We start from the raw sequence: 18764 nt of genomic DNA on the forward strand, positions 1-18764 counted from the left end.
GAAGCTTTTTTTTTTTTTTTTTTTTAATTATAAGTGGCTGTAACTTTCCAGCCTGACCTGTCTGTGTCCATCAGAGCTTGGAGTTAGAGCTTAGCTCCATCTCTTCCCTTTTAAAGGTCAAGCACAACTCATGCATTCATTGCGCATTAAATGGTTAATTATTATCAATATTATAACACTCATATGTAATATCAATTTCAGTGTTCAGTTAGTAGTGCCTTTGTGAGATAAAAAATCCTAGCACTCATTATAAGGCAACAGGCACATAGATTCTTAGTCATACGTGAGCATGCACTAATGAAAACATGCTTATTACAACCCTGTTCCATCACTCCTAACACTTTGCCTTTAAAAAAGAAACAGAAACGTACTTTGTTTCTTCTCTACTGTACATAAAATGAGGCCAGCTTGTGCTCCTTCCACCTCCTGTCTCCTCTCTGCCTTCTCTTGCGACACCTTTTGGTCTCCAGCTTGTTCAAAAACTGCTGACTTGAAGCAGCTGAACTCTCGCCAGCAGCACATCTGTTCTCCGTCTGAGTGTGTCAGGTGATGCGTGTCAGTCGCCCGAGGCAGAGCTGTGACTTAACACTGTCACTGTTTTCACACTTGTCATACAGTAAGTCTGTGATTTTTTTCTCTGTCTGCTCCTTCTTCACTCTGTAAATCTTTTAGGTTTTTCCCGTCAACCTGATTTTGTGCAGATTTGCCACGCCGTCATCTCATCATCCAGCTAAACAAACCTCGACTTGTCTCTGCCTGACGGTGACCATGGCAACCTGCTGCCGGCGTCCAACACCATCACAGGTGATTACCCACTCGGGCGGAGATTCCTTAACCTCGACGCAGGTGAAGCTTTTACAGGCCTGTGTGATTGACAGCTATAACACCCTTCATGCAGGGGAGTCGCCCTCTCAGTGTCTATATATGGAGCATATGGAGGTGTGAGTCTTAGAGATGAAGGTGAGTAAGAGGAACTGAAGTCATAGATCTACTTGCACGCCATCTTTGATCCACAGTGATTCACTCAGACACATGTACAAGTGCACTGGAACACACACACACACACACACACACACACACCTGTAAACCAGACTACAAGTGACTCTTTAGTGTGGTTTCACTACAGTCTGTAACTTTTCAACAACTTTCAGCTACACGGTCACGCTCTCAGTCACCAATAACACATCACACTCCGTTTAATGTGTATGTTTGTGTGTGGTTTCCTGATCTCAGTGTGTCATCCCGGTTGGACAATATGCATGTGCATGCACGTCCAAGAAGGTGTGAGTTCTGTATATCCTGACCTGAGGAAAACATAATTACTCAACGCTCCCTCTCCCTGTCCCACCCAGAATCAGTGTTTACCGTCCAAACATTTAGACAACATTCAGTGGCCGAGCTAATTAATTTTATCTGAACACACAAGCATACTTTCCACTGGAATGTACCTGCTTATCAGTTCAGACTGTTAGGTATATTAGTGGATGTGAACGGGCATGAAAAAGACCAATTACCCTATTTCAGAGACAGCAATTTTGAACTTCAAACCAGAATGTTTTGTCAGATTATTTATTGTTTGGGTGGTGTAACTGTAGTACTTCAAACAATTCTAGACTTCTTTTATTGTGTTTTCTATGCACAGTTTACACAGTTTTTAATCTAAAAAGACCTTTTGGATTGATATATGTCACCGTATTTATGTTTTAAAGTAAAAAATTAACTTCAAGTTAATTTGTGACCCAAGTTTATACATTTTGCACTGTAAAAATCAAATCAAATCATGTTTAGTGGCCCCAACATGGAACCTTGAGGTACCCCGCAAGTGATTGGGGCAGTAAACCAGTTGGTAGCAAACCACTTGAAAATAGTGTCCTGGATACAAACCTCAACACTGAGATGGTTTAAAGGAATGCAGTGTTCAACTGTATCAAAAGCAACGCAACAAACAACTATGAAATGGTCACACAATTTTGCATTTTCTTGTCATTTGTCAACCAACCTTGTATGTGTCATTTCAGTATATTAACAGCAAGTTACCAGTCGAAGTATGTGTATATTGACCAGTGTTAACTAGATATTTATCCCTGTAAAGGGCACTCGTTGAAATACTTTGAAATTCAAAATGTCAACCTTAGAGTGTTATTGGAGGACAGAAGACTTGTTTACTTTGTGACATTTTTCAAAATTTGTAGTTTTCTTATTGAAATTCAACATCAATAAAGTTATCATATATGGTTCTTTGCCGGTTAGTGGTAAAAAAAAAAAAAACATTCCAAGAAATGTATATATGATCACTTAGCACAACTACTCAACCGTAAAATGTGAGGGTTTCGTCAACTAACCATATTTAGTTTTGACGTTTTGACTGCAAATATGGAAGAGGACTGAGCCGCAAGTCCATCTTTTTCCAACTTTGAAGAAAGTTTGACACGTTCCAGGCCTCTGCTGATTGATCAAATGCCACAATGTATCGTACTGTAATGTAGAGTGATCTTCGCTGATTGGCTGAGTGGAAACCAGAAGTTACCAAATATGTTCACTTGCCCTATGAAGGGTAATTAGACATATTCAGTTGAAAAGTAGTACACAGTTGTAACATTAGTATTTTATGTATTTTTAGCAATTCAAGTTTAGTATGAAATAAAGTAGGTCCATTGCAGCCAGTGTATGTAGGTAAATATCTAAACTACTTGACCACCCACGTGTTTATGTCATGTGTGATTGAAAAAAATGAACTTTGGTTGATGTATTATTATCAGATTTTCATTATCTTCAAGTATCAAAATTACCACCAGAGCTACAGGTGGAAAAGTTCCACCTGTAAATCTAAAACCTCACACAGTAGTCGGATGATCAGCTCTTTCGGTCAAAGTTGAACCCTGCAGGTTTATTCATGACAGCTGAGGAGGTTCACGGTTAATGATTGACAGTCGACTAGGATGTGTGCATATGTGTGTGTGTGTAGGCATGTTTGTCGTGTGTTTGTGTTAAAGATTTCACTGTAGAGCTTTATCTCTTGGTCAGTGTGTGTTTAAATATGTGAGGAGAAGGTGTGTGTTTTTAAGCAGAAAGAGAGACAAAGAGTCCTTGATAGTGAGAGTGCTTTCTGTGTGTGTGTGTGTGTGTGTGTGTGTGTGTGTGTGTGTGTGTGTGTGTGTGTGTGTGTGTGTGTGTGTGTGTGTGTGTGTGTGTGTGTGTGTGTGTGTGTGTGTGTGTGTGTGTGTGTGTGTGTCGGTGCTCTGGTGACGACAGAAGTGCAGGTCTGGGCAGGGTTAGTGTGTGACGTTGTGTGTTCGGGGAGTATGTTGAGCTCCCAGCAGCTCTCAGTCACACTCGGAGGAGGTTTTGCTCAGCGGTAACCACACAAAGAGGGAACGGAGACGACAGCAAGACATCTGGTGAGACTCTTTTATCATCTGAAATTCATACATGTTACTAGTTGCTATACTTAAAAGGAGGTATCGTGTATCTCGGCACGACTTTCATTTAATTTCTTGTCATTCTTTTACTCTGGTTTGTCCTTTTTTAAAAAATTATTCTCCACCTGCTTCCTGTTATCTTATTTTTTAAAGTTCTTTCTGTTGAGTTAAATGCGTCTTTGCTTTGTAATGTGAGCCATCAGCAGATTATGTCAGAATTTCTCTCCTGTTTTATCTGTACCTGGTTGCACACACAGCTCAGACATAGTTTATTACACTTTATTACAGCACAGATTGCAATTATCTTAATTACACTCCTTTTTTTTTGCTTTCTCGTAGCAGTACCTTTTACAACCACTGTTTAAACACAATTTAACCTCCATTTTGTCATTATTTCAGATTTTGCTGTCACATTATCAGATTTTCACCACAATTATCGTGGGTAAAAATATTAATATTTTAAAAAATGAAAAGTAAAAATTCTGTCTTTGAAATTCTTTTTAAACTTTATTTATTTTGTGTTTTGTCTCATTTTTGGGAAGTGAATTACACTGATAATACAAATTTAGGGAGTTAACTGTATTGTCTTTTGTTACTGTTGTAGAGAGTGTCAACTAGTTAGTTAAAGGTTCTGGATATAATGAGATTAAAATGTAAAATAATACATTGATATCATGTTTTTAATGCACAACAGCGTACAGTACAGTTCTGGTTACAAATTTCATCTTAGGACTGTAATTAATTTGTCAAAAAAAGACACAAAACATTTCATAAACAAAGTTAAAGATGAAAAATATCATTATCAGGAATCATTTTAGCCACAATAACTGGGTAAAGGAAATGTGATAACACTAGTATAGCGTAATAGCTCCCCAGATAACTAACCTGTTGTTTTTTTACAGTTTACATAAACAAGATTTAAGCTAAGGTAAGCTAATAAGCTAATAGTCGTAGCCTAATACTTAGCATAGAGGCATGAGAGGGCTATCAACTCTAGTTTGAGCTGCCCGAAGTGTTCATCTTTCAAATAGATTCCATAGTTTTTACTTGCAAAAAAAAGTAAAATAAAGGAGCAGAAGCTAAATTAGAAGCATAAATTCAGAAAAAAAAAATTGTGTGTTTTTTCCAAATGATTGTTTAAAATATAGATTCTGGCAGGAAAATTCAAGTGTTTCTCCACAGATCATCGTTTCTGTCGACTTACTTCTTATGTAACTGAATGTGAAAAGGTTTTGAAGGTTATTAATGAATCACAAACAGTAAATACTGCAGCTCTCTGTATTAAAGCCTTTCATCGGTGATTTCACAGCAGGTGTTTTGTTGCTCGCTGCTGACATCATGATCCACGGTGTCAAACCAACATTTAACTTTAGCCTCTTCACATATTTATAGAAATCGGGGATTTAAAACCCATCCTTTTATTGTTGTTTAGGATGAACCAGCAGTTTAAACGACAGTAGCACTGATAGTCAGTCTGAAGTCATCGATTCTGGCAGCGATTCAACATCCAGCAGGTGAACTGAGTGTCAAAGTCTGACTCTGTGTGTGCGTGTCTTTCTTTGTCCTCAGCTGCAAGGACGCCGTGTCTTTGGTTTTGACATCCAGTTTTTTATCACAAACCTGATAACGCCGACTTTGACCTCCAGCCTCAGTCACAAACACACACATCCCTGTATTTACACACTCAGGGGCAAGTCAAAAGCAGAAGTAAGTGTTTGAAAAAGTGTGACTGAAACATGAGAGTTAGTCATTTTCCTACTTCTACATGTCTTGTGATGCTTTGCATGGCAGATTTGTCACAAGCTCATACCATCCACAGCAGATGATTCACACTGATAGAGCAGACATACCAAGCCGTTAGGACTTTGTGTGAGAAAGGAGGGAATTTAACCCTCGTGTCATCCTGCAGGTCAAAATTGAGCTGGTTTAAAGTTTGAAAATGTGGGGAAAAAAATATTCACAGTGAAACTTCTGATGTCCACATTTTCAACATTTTTGGGAAATCTTTGGACATTTTTTGGTGGAAAAAAAGTGTTAAAATTGTTTCTTAAGAACATTCACAAAAAAATCAACCAAAATCCAGCGAATTTCGCTGGATTTTGGTTGATTTTTTTGTGAACGTTCTTAAAGAAAATAGAAGTTTTACTGATATATATGGAATCACTTTAGATACAAGAATTTTCTTAACAAATTTGGGGGATTTTTTTTTAAATAAAACTTTCAAGGGAAACTTTTTGGGAATTATTGGAATTTTCTTCCTGAAGGTTTTGCAAATTTTCAGAAATTTGGGGAATTTTTTTGCTGAATTTTTGGATTTTTTTCATACAAGGAAACAATATTTTGTGGTGCCTGTAAATGAGGACAACAGGAGGGTTAAAGAATAAGGACGAGGGCAGGATTATGTAAAGGGTTTAATCTACAATCTCCCTTGCTTCTTCTCTTTTAGAGGTTAAAAAAAAGAAGGAAGAGCAAAAGAGAAGATGGCAATTGGAAAGAACTCCAGGAAGAGCTCTACCCGAAGCTCCATAAGGGCCCCCAAGTTTCTGGACAAATCCAGCGGCTTCTACGGTCGCCTCGATGAGCCTGAGATGCCCTCAGAGGGAAGAGAAGTGGAGGAGAACGTGATAGATGACGGCAGCAGAGTCGAGGTAACTGTGGTGCAGGATTCCTGGGCTGACAAGAGTGAAGCCGAGGATTTCACCGAAGGCGTGATGGAAGACGACGGCGAGACTCTCCTGGAAAGGAAACCCAGCCGCCGCAGCAACAGGTGGAGGAGAAGCTCCAGGAGGAAGCAGAAGGAGGGCAAGGCCGAGGAGGAGCAGGCCAGAGACGAGAGGCCGAGCCTGGGCACGGAGAGCCTGGAGGACGTGGTGGAAGCCAGGGTGCAGATGGAGATAGAGCTGGAGAAGCTGAAGAAGGTGGAGGAGGAAAACGGGAAGGAGCCGACGCTTGTTCACTTCCCCGTCCGGGAGGAAGCCGACGACCAAGTCCTGATCCGAGACAAGAAGAGAGGAAGAGAAGAGGAGGGAGAGGAGGAGAGGAAGGCGAAGAGGGAGCAGGAGGAAGGGATGAAGGTGGTGAAGAGGAAGAATTACCGCAAGGTGAGCACTGGAAAAAACGCCTCTCAAAACAAGAAAAAAAAAATTATTTTAAGGAACTTTCACCTTGAAAGAAGTGAAAAAATCTGCCAATAGAACAAGTGAAAAACAGCTTGGTAAGGTTTCTTGAAATAAGATATGATATTTAGAATATTGAGATCTTAAAATTAGCTGGGAAAACTTATTTTAAGCTGTAGTTTACCAGCATTGTCAAGCTTAGGTGTTTTAAAATAAGCCAGACATGCTAAAAAAATAGATGTTTTTCACTCAAAAACAGATTTTTGCTTTCATGTAAACCTCCTAATTTGAGATGTATTAACCCTCCTGTTGTCCTCATTCACAGGCACCAAAAATATTGTTTCCTTGTCTAAGAAAAAAATCCAAAAATACAGTGAAAAAATTCCTTAAATTTCTGAAAATTTGCAAAACCTTCAGGAAGAAAATTCCAATAATTCTTTAAAAGTTTCCCTTAAAAGTTTTATTTAAAAAAATCCCCAAATTTGGCAAGAAAATTCTTGTAAATATTTTCAAAAAATGAGTAAAAAAAAAAAAAAAAAGAAAAATCTTCCAAAAAAAATCCTAAAACTATCTAAAGTGATTCCATATATATCAGTAAAGGGAACATTCAGAAAAATAATATTTTTTTTTCTGAATGTTCTTAAGAAACATTTTTAACATTTCTTTTTTCACCAAAAAATGTTTAAAGATTTCCCAAAAATGTTGAAAATGTGGACATCAGAAGTTTCACTGTGAAAATATATATATTTTTTCCCACATTTTTAACTTCAAAACGGGTCAATTTTGACCCGCAGGACAACATGAGGGTTAAACTTATTTTGAGTTTTCTTGTAAAATTCAACTCAAAACAAGATAATTTCCGGATTGTTTGACTTAACAAGATATTTAAGATGCATTGTCTGAAAACAAGTCCCTCCATCTTGCTGAAATGTCACTTGTTAAGAGAATTTATCTTAAATCAAGTGGGATGAGACACTGACTAAAAATAAGACAAATAGACTTGGTAAGATTTTGAGTTTTTGCAGTGAGGAGAGAAAGCAGAGAAATAGGGAATCTTCTGCAGCTTCTGTCAAAGTATTCCAGAAACCTTTACTATCTTTCACCTTGTGCGTCTCACATGTACATAAATTCCACATCAGCCCACGTGGTTAAACTTTAAGCCTCTGAAGGTTACATAACCAAATGTGGAGAGTTTGTGGAGCAGAGGGGTGAAGTTCTCCGTCTGCATCCTCCACACCGAGCAGGCTGGGTTATTAATCACCATGGAAACTATCTTTTCACCTTAATAACTGACCGCCACCGGGGGAAAAGTACAGCAGCCATCGGTGCATGTCGCCAGCACATTAAGCAACGGGGTTTTGTTCCTTTACGTCACGTCTATTGACATGAAAAATTAAGTAGGAGCAGGTTTCACCTTTAGGGTTTTTAGCAGCACAAGTGGAAACCATGCAGGAACATCACCTGATTCGTTCCCTCAGAGGTGACATTCCTGTGCCTCCTATCACGTCCTTTGATCAGTGGAACGAAGTAGAGCAGCATCAACCCGCCTGCTAAACCCACACCATAAAAACAGTCCTCCGCTGCTAATCAGCCTCAGAGTCGAACCTCCTGTGAGATTGGAAGATAATTTCACCAAAGACGCAGCAGAACTTCAGTGTTGTAACCTAAATCTGTGTGCTACACTGAAAGATTATCCTTCTGTAGCTGTTTCAGTGTTTCCTAAAAGGCGTAAAGTTAACAGCTGCTATAGCAAAAGGGGCAGGAGTTCCCAACAGTTTTCCATTGACTGAATTTTTTTCCGGGTGGAATTTAGACAGTAAATAACACTTTACCAGTCTTTAATTTCCTGGGAATTTCCCAGCAAAGGTTCTGCGCCACACACCCGAGACAATAGCCAGTTCTCGGCACACAGCGAGTCGAACGAGAACCCAAAAATGAAAATATCATTTACAAGGAAGCGCACAGTAATAAACAAATATTCTCTCGGATTTACATGGAGCACTCCTGACCTTTAGAGTACACTGATCAGCCACAACATTAAAACCACCTGCCTCATGTTGTTTTAGAACCACTTTGTGTTTCTAAAACAATACAGTAAAACAGGACTGACCTCTGAATGTGTCCTCTGATATCAGACACAAGATGTTAGCAACAGATCCTTTGTAACCCTGTAAGACCCAGATATAGAAAAAAAGAGCACAAAAATGTAAAATAGAATAAAACAAAAAAAAGAAAACCACAAAAAAACCCAAATAAAGAAAAAAATGAGCAATAAATAAAATAAGACAAAGCAAATGCATATATATTCGCAAAATATATGTAAAAATATATAAAACATAATATATGTTATATAGAAAAAATGAGCAAAAAAATAAATAAAAATTTTTAAAAATTATATATATATGTATGTGTGTGTAGGTTGTTAGGAAACTGTCAAAAAAAAAAAAAAAAAAAAAAAAAAAAAAATATATATATATATATATATATATATATATATATATATATATATAAATAAAAAGTTTTTGCTATATTTTTCTAAATTTTTTATTTTTTAATTTATATATATATATATATATATATATATATATATATATATATATATATGTGTGTATTTAGATATATATATGTGTGTGTGTGTATATATATATAATAGAAAATAATAAATTAAAAAAATAAAACTGATGTTGTGTTTTATTGCAACAGTGGGTTTTCCAGAAAGTTTTCATATGAGGTCTCCGTGAAACAAACTTATTTTCTAGCACATTAAATAGACGGTTGATTTTAATGAAACCGCAAAATGAGAAACAAAACAGCTTCAAGAACTGACTGTTCGCTTGCTGCCTAATAAATCCCACCCATTGTTGAGAAAATCTAAGTTACTGATGTCACCTGGTATTTATTTTAACGGCGTGGCTAAACAGAATAAATAAAACTCCATACTTCTACAGAGAGAACTTGAGCAGAAATAGGAAGTTAATGCTTAGAGAAAATAGAAAAATGACCCTAAATTTCTGTGACATATCCAACACTGTAATTTAGGACCAAATACCTGCAAAACTATGTAATAACTACACATACTTGTATTCATTCAGCAGCAGTCAACACAACATACAAAACCTCTTCCATCTTATCTTGATTTTTAATATCTGTGAAAAACTATTGATTGTGTATGATAGACATTGAAATCTGTAATGTCACTTAGCAAGCGCTTTTATCCACAAAAAACATCTGAGAGTAGTAACAACACAAGCAAGGATCTAGTCAGGAGGAAACAACCTGGATAAGAAACATAAAACAAGTTCAAGTCTGATTGGATGTAGCAACTGTACATCTGATCATGTGTGATCATAGATCTCTAACTGTGACCCTCTTTTCCCATCAGGCTTTGGACCGAGCGCTTCGTCGCGGCTGGGAGGCCTTCATCACCAACCTCTACAGCGTCACGCTCACACCCGTGATGTCATCGCCGTCGCCGACGTCCCCTTCGTCAAAAAAGAAACATCAGCATAACTCCGTGTTGGCTGAGTTTCAGTAGGAAGACACGGACAATGAAAGCAAACCCTTCTTTTTAGCATTCAGTACAATTAAACCAGGGTCATGCAGTGTTTTTTTTTCCCTGCCACTGAACAGCGATGGACGATCCTGCCTTCAGTGTCTGAGGCCTCAGATGCATTAATTATGTGCGTTAGTTAGTGAGTCTTAATTACTCATTCCTACTGCCTTATCACATGAGTTTGCACAAACACTGCAGGTTTCCACTTTTATTTAATGAGCTGCAGGAGACGGGCTGCTGATGTTACAGTGAAGTCTACGAGACTGGAAGAATCCGGTCTTTATGTGACTGAGTTCAGCAGCTGCTGCTTGCAGATTTCAGATTTTACTCACAGGTGCAAATTAGCTTGACCAATTAGTTCACGTCCACCGTTAAGAGCCTGCAGTGCAATTAGCCTCTGCTTCCTTTGGGTTAACGTTATGAAACGAGTGTTGATCTGTAACCTGAATGAGTGGAAGATAGCGATGACTGATGAATGGACTTTTATTCTGGAGATGTTCACATTTCTGTGTGATTATCGCTGCTATTTATGGCGTAATCAGTCGAGGTTAATGACAGTCAGTCAGTATTTAGACATTATGATCCATGTTATCATGCACATTTGTATTCTAATATTTAAGGAGAAATTTCAGCTCAAAACACAGATTTTATTTTTTATTTTTTGCCTGGTGCATAAGACTTACAAGTCACCCAGTACGGCTTGTTAGCGTCGTCCTCATGAGATTCCTGTGTTTGTTCTGGTGAAGGTTATTAAACCTGAAGGGACTGAGCGGGAGACTGTATGTGTGGGTGTGTATTTGTATGAGAAAAACCTAAACGGACAGATAACTCTCTGTGTTTTCTAGTTATAAGTTAATATTTAATCCACCAGCAGGACCTAATGTACATTTTTCTGTATTTTTCTGTATGTATTCTGATTTTATAAAGATGATCACAGCTGAAATTTCAAACTATATTTAAGAACTATTAATTATTTACCTTTGTAGAAGTGAAAATGATAACATTTGCAATAAACTTGATGGAATTTTTCATGTAATCGTCTGTGAATGTGCTTTTTTATTATTATCAAATGTGTACCTGGTAGTTGCTAAATGGATTTAGAACAAAAAATTAATTGACTGTCTTAACCCTCCTGTTGTCCTCATTTACAGGCACCAAAAATATTGTTTCTTTGACTGAAAAAAATCCAAAAATTCAGCAAAAAAATTCCACAAATTTCTGAAAACTTGTAAAACCTTCAGGAAGAAAATTCCAATAATTCCTTAAAAGTTTCCTTTAAAAGTTTTATTTTTTTAAATATTCCCCAAATTTGGCAAGAAAATTCTTGTAAATACTTTCAAAAAATGAATAAAAATCTTCCCAAAAAATAAATCCTAAAAATAAAATGATTGCAGATACATCAATAAAACCTGTAATATTTTCTTTAAGAACATTCACAAAAAAATCAACCAAGATCCAGCAAAATTTGCTAGATTTTAAAGGTGTAACCTGCTGAACTAATACCTAACTTTGAGAAAGAAAGCGAATAGTTTGTCCAAGTATGATTTAACACAACTATAATCTGATCTTTGCTCTCTGACATTTCCACAAATGATCTCACTGGATGTGCCATAAAAAGACTGATGGTTCAGTGTATTTATAGATGCCCACTTGAGGATATCACGGTAATTAAAGCATTTCATAAAAGAATATATTACTGCCTTTATTATTATGATCAGTAGCAGTGATAGTAGTGGTGACATAAGGCGATGCACGTATTACAAACCACATCATGATGGTTCAAAGTCCAATTTAGTTGTAATTTCAACCATAAAAATTAAAGCTGAGGTGCAAATTTCTGTTTTCCCTCCTGATGAACTTCAGCACTGCTTGCAGGATAATGAACAGGTTTATTGTGAGACCAACATTGTTTGGCTGTGCATTTCCTAGAAATTTTAGGCAGAAATTTAGTCAAAAATTCATCCTACAAGTTGTTCTTTAAAGTCAAGTTATGATTCTGCAATCTACGAGGCTGAAGTTTTAGGACTCTTGTTTTCACAACAGCGCCACCTACTGAATGAAATGATTATTTAAGTCTGGGAATTATGGCTTGAAAGGGTTATTCCACCCAAATAGTGCTTTATTTCAGTTGAATTGGGGTTTTAAAGGTTTATTCAGAGCAAATACCAATCTGTCCTTTCCTGCTAAGAGTTGCATGTTGGGCAACATGTCTAATGAGTACACTCAGGTCATTTTCGAGTAAAATCAGGGTAGAATTCTTTCATGAATAGATATCAAAGAAGAGGGGCAAGACAGCACCATCTAGTGAAGTGGATAGCTCGGGGAGTGGCGTATTGAACGTAGGACCACATGTACATGCCTCTCTCCTTTAAAATCTATAAATTCAATTCAGTCCTTTCAATCTGTTTGACATCTATTGGATTAATAAAGTATCTATCTATCTATCTATCTATCTATCTATCTATCTATCTATCTATCTATCTATCTATCTATCTATCTATCTATCTATCTATCTATCTATCTATCTATCTATCTATCTGTAGTTCAGTATTGTTTTAGTGTTTCTGCTGCCACCTAGCGGAGAACAAAAATAGCGCTATTTCTACATGAAACTGACGAAGTAAAACTAAATTTTCGCACTTTCTTCTAATGTTAATCTTCTTTCTAATGTTTCATATTTTAGGCATGAAATGTTTTCTATAACTAAGAATATTGTTTGTCGAGTTTATTTCAGCCAGAGACGTTTTCCCGGGGAAAGTTCCCGGTGGGAGGAGTCCTGCAGGCCGGACATAAAAACCAGACGCACCGACTTCCTCTTCCCCTTCTTCCTGTCCTCTGACCGAGGTAAGAGATCAGACGTTTGCTCACTGTTACAAAATTTCAGACTTATTATTTGTAGAGTAATCTTAAACTGTTGCAGAACTGCAGAAACTATGCAAATATTTTCTTTAGTTTTAAATTTATATAAGCGATAAGCCGAGGTGGAATTTAGCTAGCAGCTCGTGTGTTCCATTTCGGCGCAGCATCGAGCAGAGCTACAATCCTTAACCATCCGCCTCTAAAATTCACCAGTTTTACTTGTAAATATTTATTATCAACATGAAAACATATTGACAAACTGCTGTATGTTTCATTGAGGCAGAGACTTTCTTTTGGTATTTTACACTCGGAAATGGCCGATGCCGGTTCATATGGGATTGCTAGCAGCATCTCTCAATGATGAGAATTTTCACAGACCTGTCCTGAATGACTGTGATTGTACTTTTTTAATCTGATGGGAGACGCTTTTTATGCTATAATAGTGACTTTTCTGCTCAGACAACACGTTGCACGGAGCCATCACGTGGTGGCCAGTAGGGACACTTGCCCGCTAGCTGCAGCATGCTAACTCAAAACTGTGCATTTGTCTTTTTTCCAGATGGCAAAAGACTCCAAAGATTGTTCCATTTTCAAAGGTAGCGTCTCTTTCATGTGGCTCTATTGCATTGATAGTTTAAGACATGCTTTAGTGGATATTTTACAGATGTCATTGATGAAAGCATGGCTAACATGGAGCTTCATGCTACAGTGATGTCCTACTTGAACTCTCTCACTGAATGATTTTCTTGAGGAAACTTTAATCTCTCAATTGCTGAGTAGCATGAAGCTGTCAGGAGTGTGTGCATCTGAAAGTGCGCTTAAAATTCACTAAAGGTTGTTTTCATTCTGTTTTTCAGGTGTGAGGAGTATCAGGAGACTCCCCACATGAGGTAAATACTAAATGTTGTCTTTAATGTGTAATGTCTGGTAGTTTTGAATAGTTTTGCTCAGAAGCTCCACTGAAAAAGGCCAGTTCATGCTTTCTACACTAGAGCTGCAAAATCCATTTAAAGTCAAATCACAAAAGCTGCAATTTAGGTAATGTAAGGTGCAGCTATGAAATAAGACTGATGCTGTAATTCAGTTTGAGCAGATTAGAACTATAATGGGTTGTTAATGCCTGCGAATGCTAACAACTGTCGCATTTTTGATGGTAACTAATGCACTGTCAAATCTCAGTTGGATATTTTTTTACCCAAATAGAGAAGCTGTAGTTCATGACGTGTGCATGTACACCAAAATTTGAAGCTATGGACTGTGATAGTCTCACATTGAAGGACTGTATATCCGTAACAATACTGTCAAATATCTGTAAAGTTATATTAATTTTATTGACGCATGTTTTGACAGACAAATTAAGTATTTAAATATTAATTCATCTGTTAAAGATACTTTTTTTGCAGTGTAAAGTCTCGGTGTGTCATGTCTAACAGATGTTTACCTGTTATAACTTGAATAGAACATTGTGGGAACCATCAATTGGTCTTTTCTAGATCAGCCTTAATTGGCTCTCTGGCTGTTGAGGAGCTCCACGTTGCAGTGATGAATCTCTGAACTCTCTCTTACCGAATCAGCCTTTGAAGAAACTTCTTTACCAGATTCTGAGCAGCATATGAGCTCCGAGTAGCATCCAAACATTGTAAGATCAGTGGTTTTGGCTAAATGATCTTCAAACTAATTTCTAATGTTTTTTTTAAACAGATGCTCAAAGCTCTTTGAAGATGAAGAACAAGAATAGAAGACTAATGCAGGTGAGCAACACTAAATCTAAAAGTAAGATTCCACAAAGGCTCTATCTGATGAGTTTATAAAAGACAAGCATATGCCTGACTTGTGATGATTCCTTAATTCTGATTTGCCCTACAGAAATGCCAACGCTCCGATTTGTTTTTTTAAATTCATGACTAACCAGATTTTTCTCTTGCAGATTTGGCATCGGTGTCTGTTCACTACACCTTGAAGCAGCTCGAAAATGCGCTGAGGTGAGTAAAGTGCCTCTTACTCCAGGAGATCACTCAGTCGTTGGGGTATAAACGTGATGATTATAATTAATGACAAGCATATGCCTGATCACAGTGATGTCAAACTTTCATCTGATTCCCCATAGATGAACTGATGAAATATGTCACCCCTCTGCATGTGACTAACCAGTGTTTCTCTGCTAGGTTGAACTTTGATGTGAAATGTCATGAGGGAACGGCGCCTCATTCACAAGTAAGTCTTCATTATGTGTGGTTGTAATAGCAGTTATCAAATGCCTTTCCTGTATAGCTCAATTTCATTAAACAAGTGGCTATTAGACTATGAATGTGAGCTCCTGTATTTTGTAAAAGGTCCAGTATTAAGTGAAAGGCGAGGTGTTTGACTGTTTGAAAGGATGAAATGGGGTAATACCCTTCAAACAGCTGGACGACTAATGTCACATGGCAGTTTGTCACCAAAGCACTGATCAAACTTTCAGATCATTTACTGATTCCAAAAGTAGTCGCTTTTTATTAAAGTGTTACTTTCTCCTGCAGTGTCTGCTGAGAGGATGCATGACGGGGGTTTCACACACACAATTCTCACGGTAAGTCCTGTGCTTATTGTAGAACCTACCAAGAGATGACACTGCATTTCTGTTATGCAGTTTCAGTGATGATGATACTTAGCTCACTTTGAATCGATGTGAAACGACAGGAACATCTGAGAAACTGCATTAATTTGCAACGTCTTTTCTCGTTTTTGATGCTGCAACGAGATTAGCTCTACTGTGATTGTGCATCTTGATCAGTTGCAGTTCATGTTGTTAATCAATAAGCCTGCAACTAGTGATTTTTGTTGTAGATTAATCAGATTTATTTTCTCATTGAATTCGTATTTACATCATGGTGGAAAAGTGTGGTTAAGGTCAAATGTCTTGTCCGCTATTGAGACAGATTCAGTTTGCTGTTGCGTTAAAGGCGATGGAATGTATTAAAATTTAAGTAACTTGAACCAGAATTTAGACTTTTCAAGAAAAAAAATTAAAAACTGTTATTAAATTAGTTGTATTTGAGCTAATTAAGTAATCGTTGCAGCTCTAATTTGTTTCAGTTCAAACATCGGGCAATAACTTTAAAAGATTTCTGTTAAACCATGTAGTAAACAAACTGTCTCTTGTCAGATGATTCCTCGGCTGCTTCAGCATCGTGACGGAGGCGTTCCAGTTAAAGGTACGATGTTTGATCGCTGTTTGGAAAACGCAACCAGTAGCCTTTAGTCTCAGACCTGCTGAAAATGATGAGATACATTTGGAATCTCGTTCGTCTGAACTGCTGTTGAGAAATGGAATATCTGACATCAGTGACGGTCAACTGTTATAATTAAAGAATGAAATATGCTGTGCTCGGATCTGACAATGTCGTCTCTTACAGGTTGGTGGTTTTGGACATTTGCTGAAATCTCTTCACAAAAACACAGATGCCTGTCCAGGTGAGTTGACGCTTCAGCATTCAAATAGGCACTGAGTTATGAAAAACAGCAAAAATGTCAAGCAGTGCTCCATCCAAGAAGACCAAGTCAGACATGTCACATCCAGTTTCCTTCATGATGACACCCGCACACGTCTTACGCCTCGCGTTAATGCCAGAACCTGAAAAGGTGAACCCACTGGCATTACCTTGGCAACAAGGGGATGATCCGTTGGGGTTACCAACAGTCTGAATGGAAACAAACATGGATGTGACCATTTTTAATCGTGCCAAATCTGAGAATAAAATTGGATGAAAGGCCCACTTTCAGTAAACAAACTGGAACCTCTGGTTGATTGGTACCTTCAGGTAAATCAGTCACACACTACAACAGAAGTACTCATGAAGTATTGAGTGACAAATTCTCAGTTTGGCTGCATCTTAATACCAGACTCTGCGTGTTCTCTCCTGTTGGTCTGAAAAAAATCAAAAAATTCAACAAAAAAATTGCCCAAATTTCTGAAAGTCTGCAAAACCTTCAGGAAGAAAATTCCAATAATTCCTTAAGTTTCTCTTAAAAGTTTTATTTTAAAAAAGTCCCCCAAATTTGGCAAGAAAATTCTTGTAAATATTTTCAAAAAATAAGTGAAAATCTTCCACAAAAAAAACCGTAAAAAAATGTCTAAAGTGATTCCATATATATCAGCAAAACTTCTAATATTTTCTTTAAGAACATTTTTCACATTTCTTTTTTTCCACCAAAAAATGTTCAAAGATTTCCCAAAAATGTTGAAAATGTGAAAATACATATTTTTTCTCCATATTTTCAAACTTTAAAACGGGTCAATTTTGACCCGCAGGACGACAAACGGTGAACTTTAGGAAGAGGTTATGATAGTTGGAACTGTTTCTTTCCTGGATTAACGACTGGAAAGATGCTGACTGTACATCAAAGCAGTAATTCTGTATTCCATTTGGCAGATAAATGTTGATCTTTTTTCTTTTTCCTTTTAAGGTTGAAGCAGTTCTGAAGGAAGAGGACGAGGTTCTCCAGAGTTGAGGTAAGTGTCTGATCAGTGCTTTTGACAGTAACCAGTCGGCTAAGCAGAAATGATGAGCCTCAGTTACCGCCCCAGTCTGAGAATTCGTGACTGATTGGTACCCTCTGATCCCCCCCCAGTTACAACTCCTAATCACCCACTGATCAAACTACTTCACAAACTAAACTAACCTTCTCCTGTTACAGGTTTAATCTTCTTTGCCCTCAAGATTCAAACGGCCACCTGGACTGTGCTACAGGTAAATGAGCAAGTGTAGTGTTGCTGCTGGGATTGTGGATATGATGCTATCCATCCTCAGTCAAGGGACGTGTGCTTCTTCCCTCGTCCCTTGCATCTCTGTTCTCCCTCCTGTTGACCCGGTACGACACTGAGAACCCTGAATCCACACCAGGTGTAAGGTGATCTGCTGGTGTTCTGATGGAGGCAGAGCCGAGAGTTTGACTGAAACTCTGATTCTGATCACATCCTAGAAGCAAAAAAGTTACATTTACACTGACATTTGTACAACCCTTTGACACATGATCAAAATGTGTTACTGAAACTAACATGTTTATATACTTATTTTAATGACGGTGCTGTTGAGTCACCGCACACATAACGACAAACCAAAGGTACTCTTAATAATCTGTGCCTCTCTTAATTTCCTTTTTTTTTCCCCTTGCAGCTTGAAGGCATCACACTGATCTCGGTCCATGTTTCGGTGAGTATTTGACTAGAAGATGTTTCATAAAATACACTCCAGCAGTTGTAAAACTTTAAGCAGAAGCGATGAGCCTCAGTTACCGCCCCAGTCTGAAGATTCATGACTGATTGGTACCCTCTGATCAAAGCTATAGGTGACAAATTCAAAGTAAAATGTAAAGATTTGTCATGCCCTCTAAGATACCGCTTCTCTTTGCAGATTGGGGGAGAAGTTGTGCCGTCATGAAGATCCATCAACCATGTTTTACTGGCAGCAAAGTGGGAATTTGAAATAAAGAATTTTTACACTCATTTATGACTTCTTGACTTTTTCTCTATATATTGCAATATTTTCTGTTGCGGGTCAGAATACGGGGATATTTTTTTCCCAAAACTCAGAGTGCAAACAGAAATCAGATGTACAAAAGGTGAAACTGTCGGCTGTATGAGCGCGTTTCAGATGAATCATGCAGAGGTGTCAACAGTGGCTGAGTTTTCTGAATTAGTCATTGATTATTAAGAACTGAAAGCATCACCTCGGTGCTAATAGTGACGCTTTGAGAGTAACACTTGAATCCAGTTTGTAAAGTGGTTGTTGCTAAAGGGAGTGCTTGCTGTCGAATCTTCATCAGATTTACAGAATG

The 18764-nt window shown here is 37.7% G+C and overlaps 1 protein-coding gene and 5 non-coding genes across 8 annotated transcripts; all 6 read left to right on the top strand.

Moving 5' to 3' along the window:
* The first annotated feature begins 3241 nt into the window (after window positions 1–3241).
* Window positions 3242–11124, top strand: sb:cb1058 (uncharacterized protein LOC394209 homolog). 3 transcript variants are annotated; one of them, XM_023283263.3, is made up of 4 exons: window positions 3243–3398; window positions 4989–5126; window positions 5866–6520; window positions 9918–11124. In XM_023283263.3, exons 3-4 carry the CDS (start codon window positions 5900–5902, stop codon window positions 10068–10070), a joined length of 774 nt encoding a protein of 257 aa, XP_023139031.2. In that variant the 5' UTR covers window positions 3243–3398; window positions 4989–5126; window positions 5866–5899; the 3' UTR covers window positions 10071–11124. The 3 variants fall into 3 exon arrangements, with proteins under 3 accessions (XP_023139032.2, XP_023139031.2, XP_054863757.1); XM_023283264.3 differs by lacking the exon at window positions 4989–5126 and having other exon boundaries at window positions 3242–3398; XM_055007782.1 differs by lacking the exons at window positions 3243–3398; window positions 4989–5126 and adding an exon at window positions 4862–4933.
* Window positions 11125–15576: 4452 nt separating this feature from the next.
* LOC111577140 (small nucleolar RNA SNORD29) lies at window positions 15577–15641 on the top strand. Its single transcript, XR_002746891.2, has one exon. It is a non-coding gene; the product is annotated as a small nucleolar RNA SNORD29 (small nucleolar RNA).
* A 560-nt stretch (window positions 15642–16201) lies between these two features.
* Window positions 16202–16271, top strand: LOC111577141 (small nucleolar RNA SNORD30). Its single transcript, XR_002746892.1, has one exon. It is a non-coding gene; the product is annotated as a small nucleolar RNA SNORD30 (small nucleolar RNA).
* A 238-nt stretch (window positions 16272–16509) lies between these two features.
* On the top strand, window positions 16510–16636 carry LOC111577139 (small nucleolar RNA SNORD22). Its single transcript, XR_002746890.2, has one exon. It is a non-coding gene; the product is annotated as a small nucleolar RNA SNORD22 (small nucleolar RNA).
* An 847-nt stretch (window positions 16637–17483) lies between these two features.
* On the top strand, window positions 17484–17551 carry LOC111577142 (small nucleolar RNA SNORD31). Its single transcript, XR_002746893.2, has one exon. It is a non-coding gene; the product is annotated as a small nucleolar RNA SNORD31 (small nucleolar RNA).
* Window positions 17552–18199: 648 nt separating this feature from the next.
* LOC111577143 (small nucleolar RNA SNORD31) lies at window positions 18200–18267 on the top strand. The gene has a single exon (XR_002746894.1). It is a non-coding gene; the product is annotated as a small nucleolar RNA SNORD31 (small nucleolar RNA).
* Window positions 18268–18764: the final 497 nt, after the last annotated feature.

The sequence above is a fragment of the Amphiprion ocellaris genome, chromosome 23 (assembly GCF_022539595.1).
Source record: "Amphiprion ocellaris isolate individual 3 ecotype Okinawa chromosome 23, ASM2253959v1, whole genome shotgun sequence".
In the NCBI taxonomy this organism is placed as follows: Eukaryota; Metazoa; Chordata; class Actinopteri; family Pomacentridae; genus Amphiprion; species Amphiprion ocellaris.

What these genes read in the sequence shown, in the direction of transcription:
- sb:cb1058 (XM_023283264.3), top strand. Translation starts at nt 5,900, where the DNA reads ATGGCAATTGGAAAGAACTCCAGGAAGAGCTCTACCCGAAGCTCCATA. An exon ending in AGAGGAAGAATTACCGCAAG is followed by an intron (nt 6,521 to 9,917) that starts GTGAGCACTGGA and finishes TTTTCCCATCAG; the next exon opens with GCTTTGGACCGAGCGCTTCG.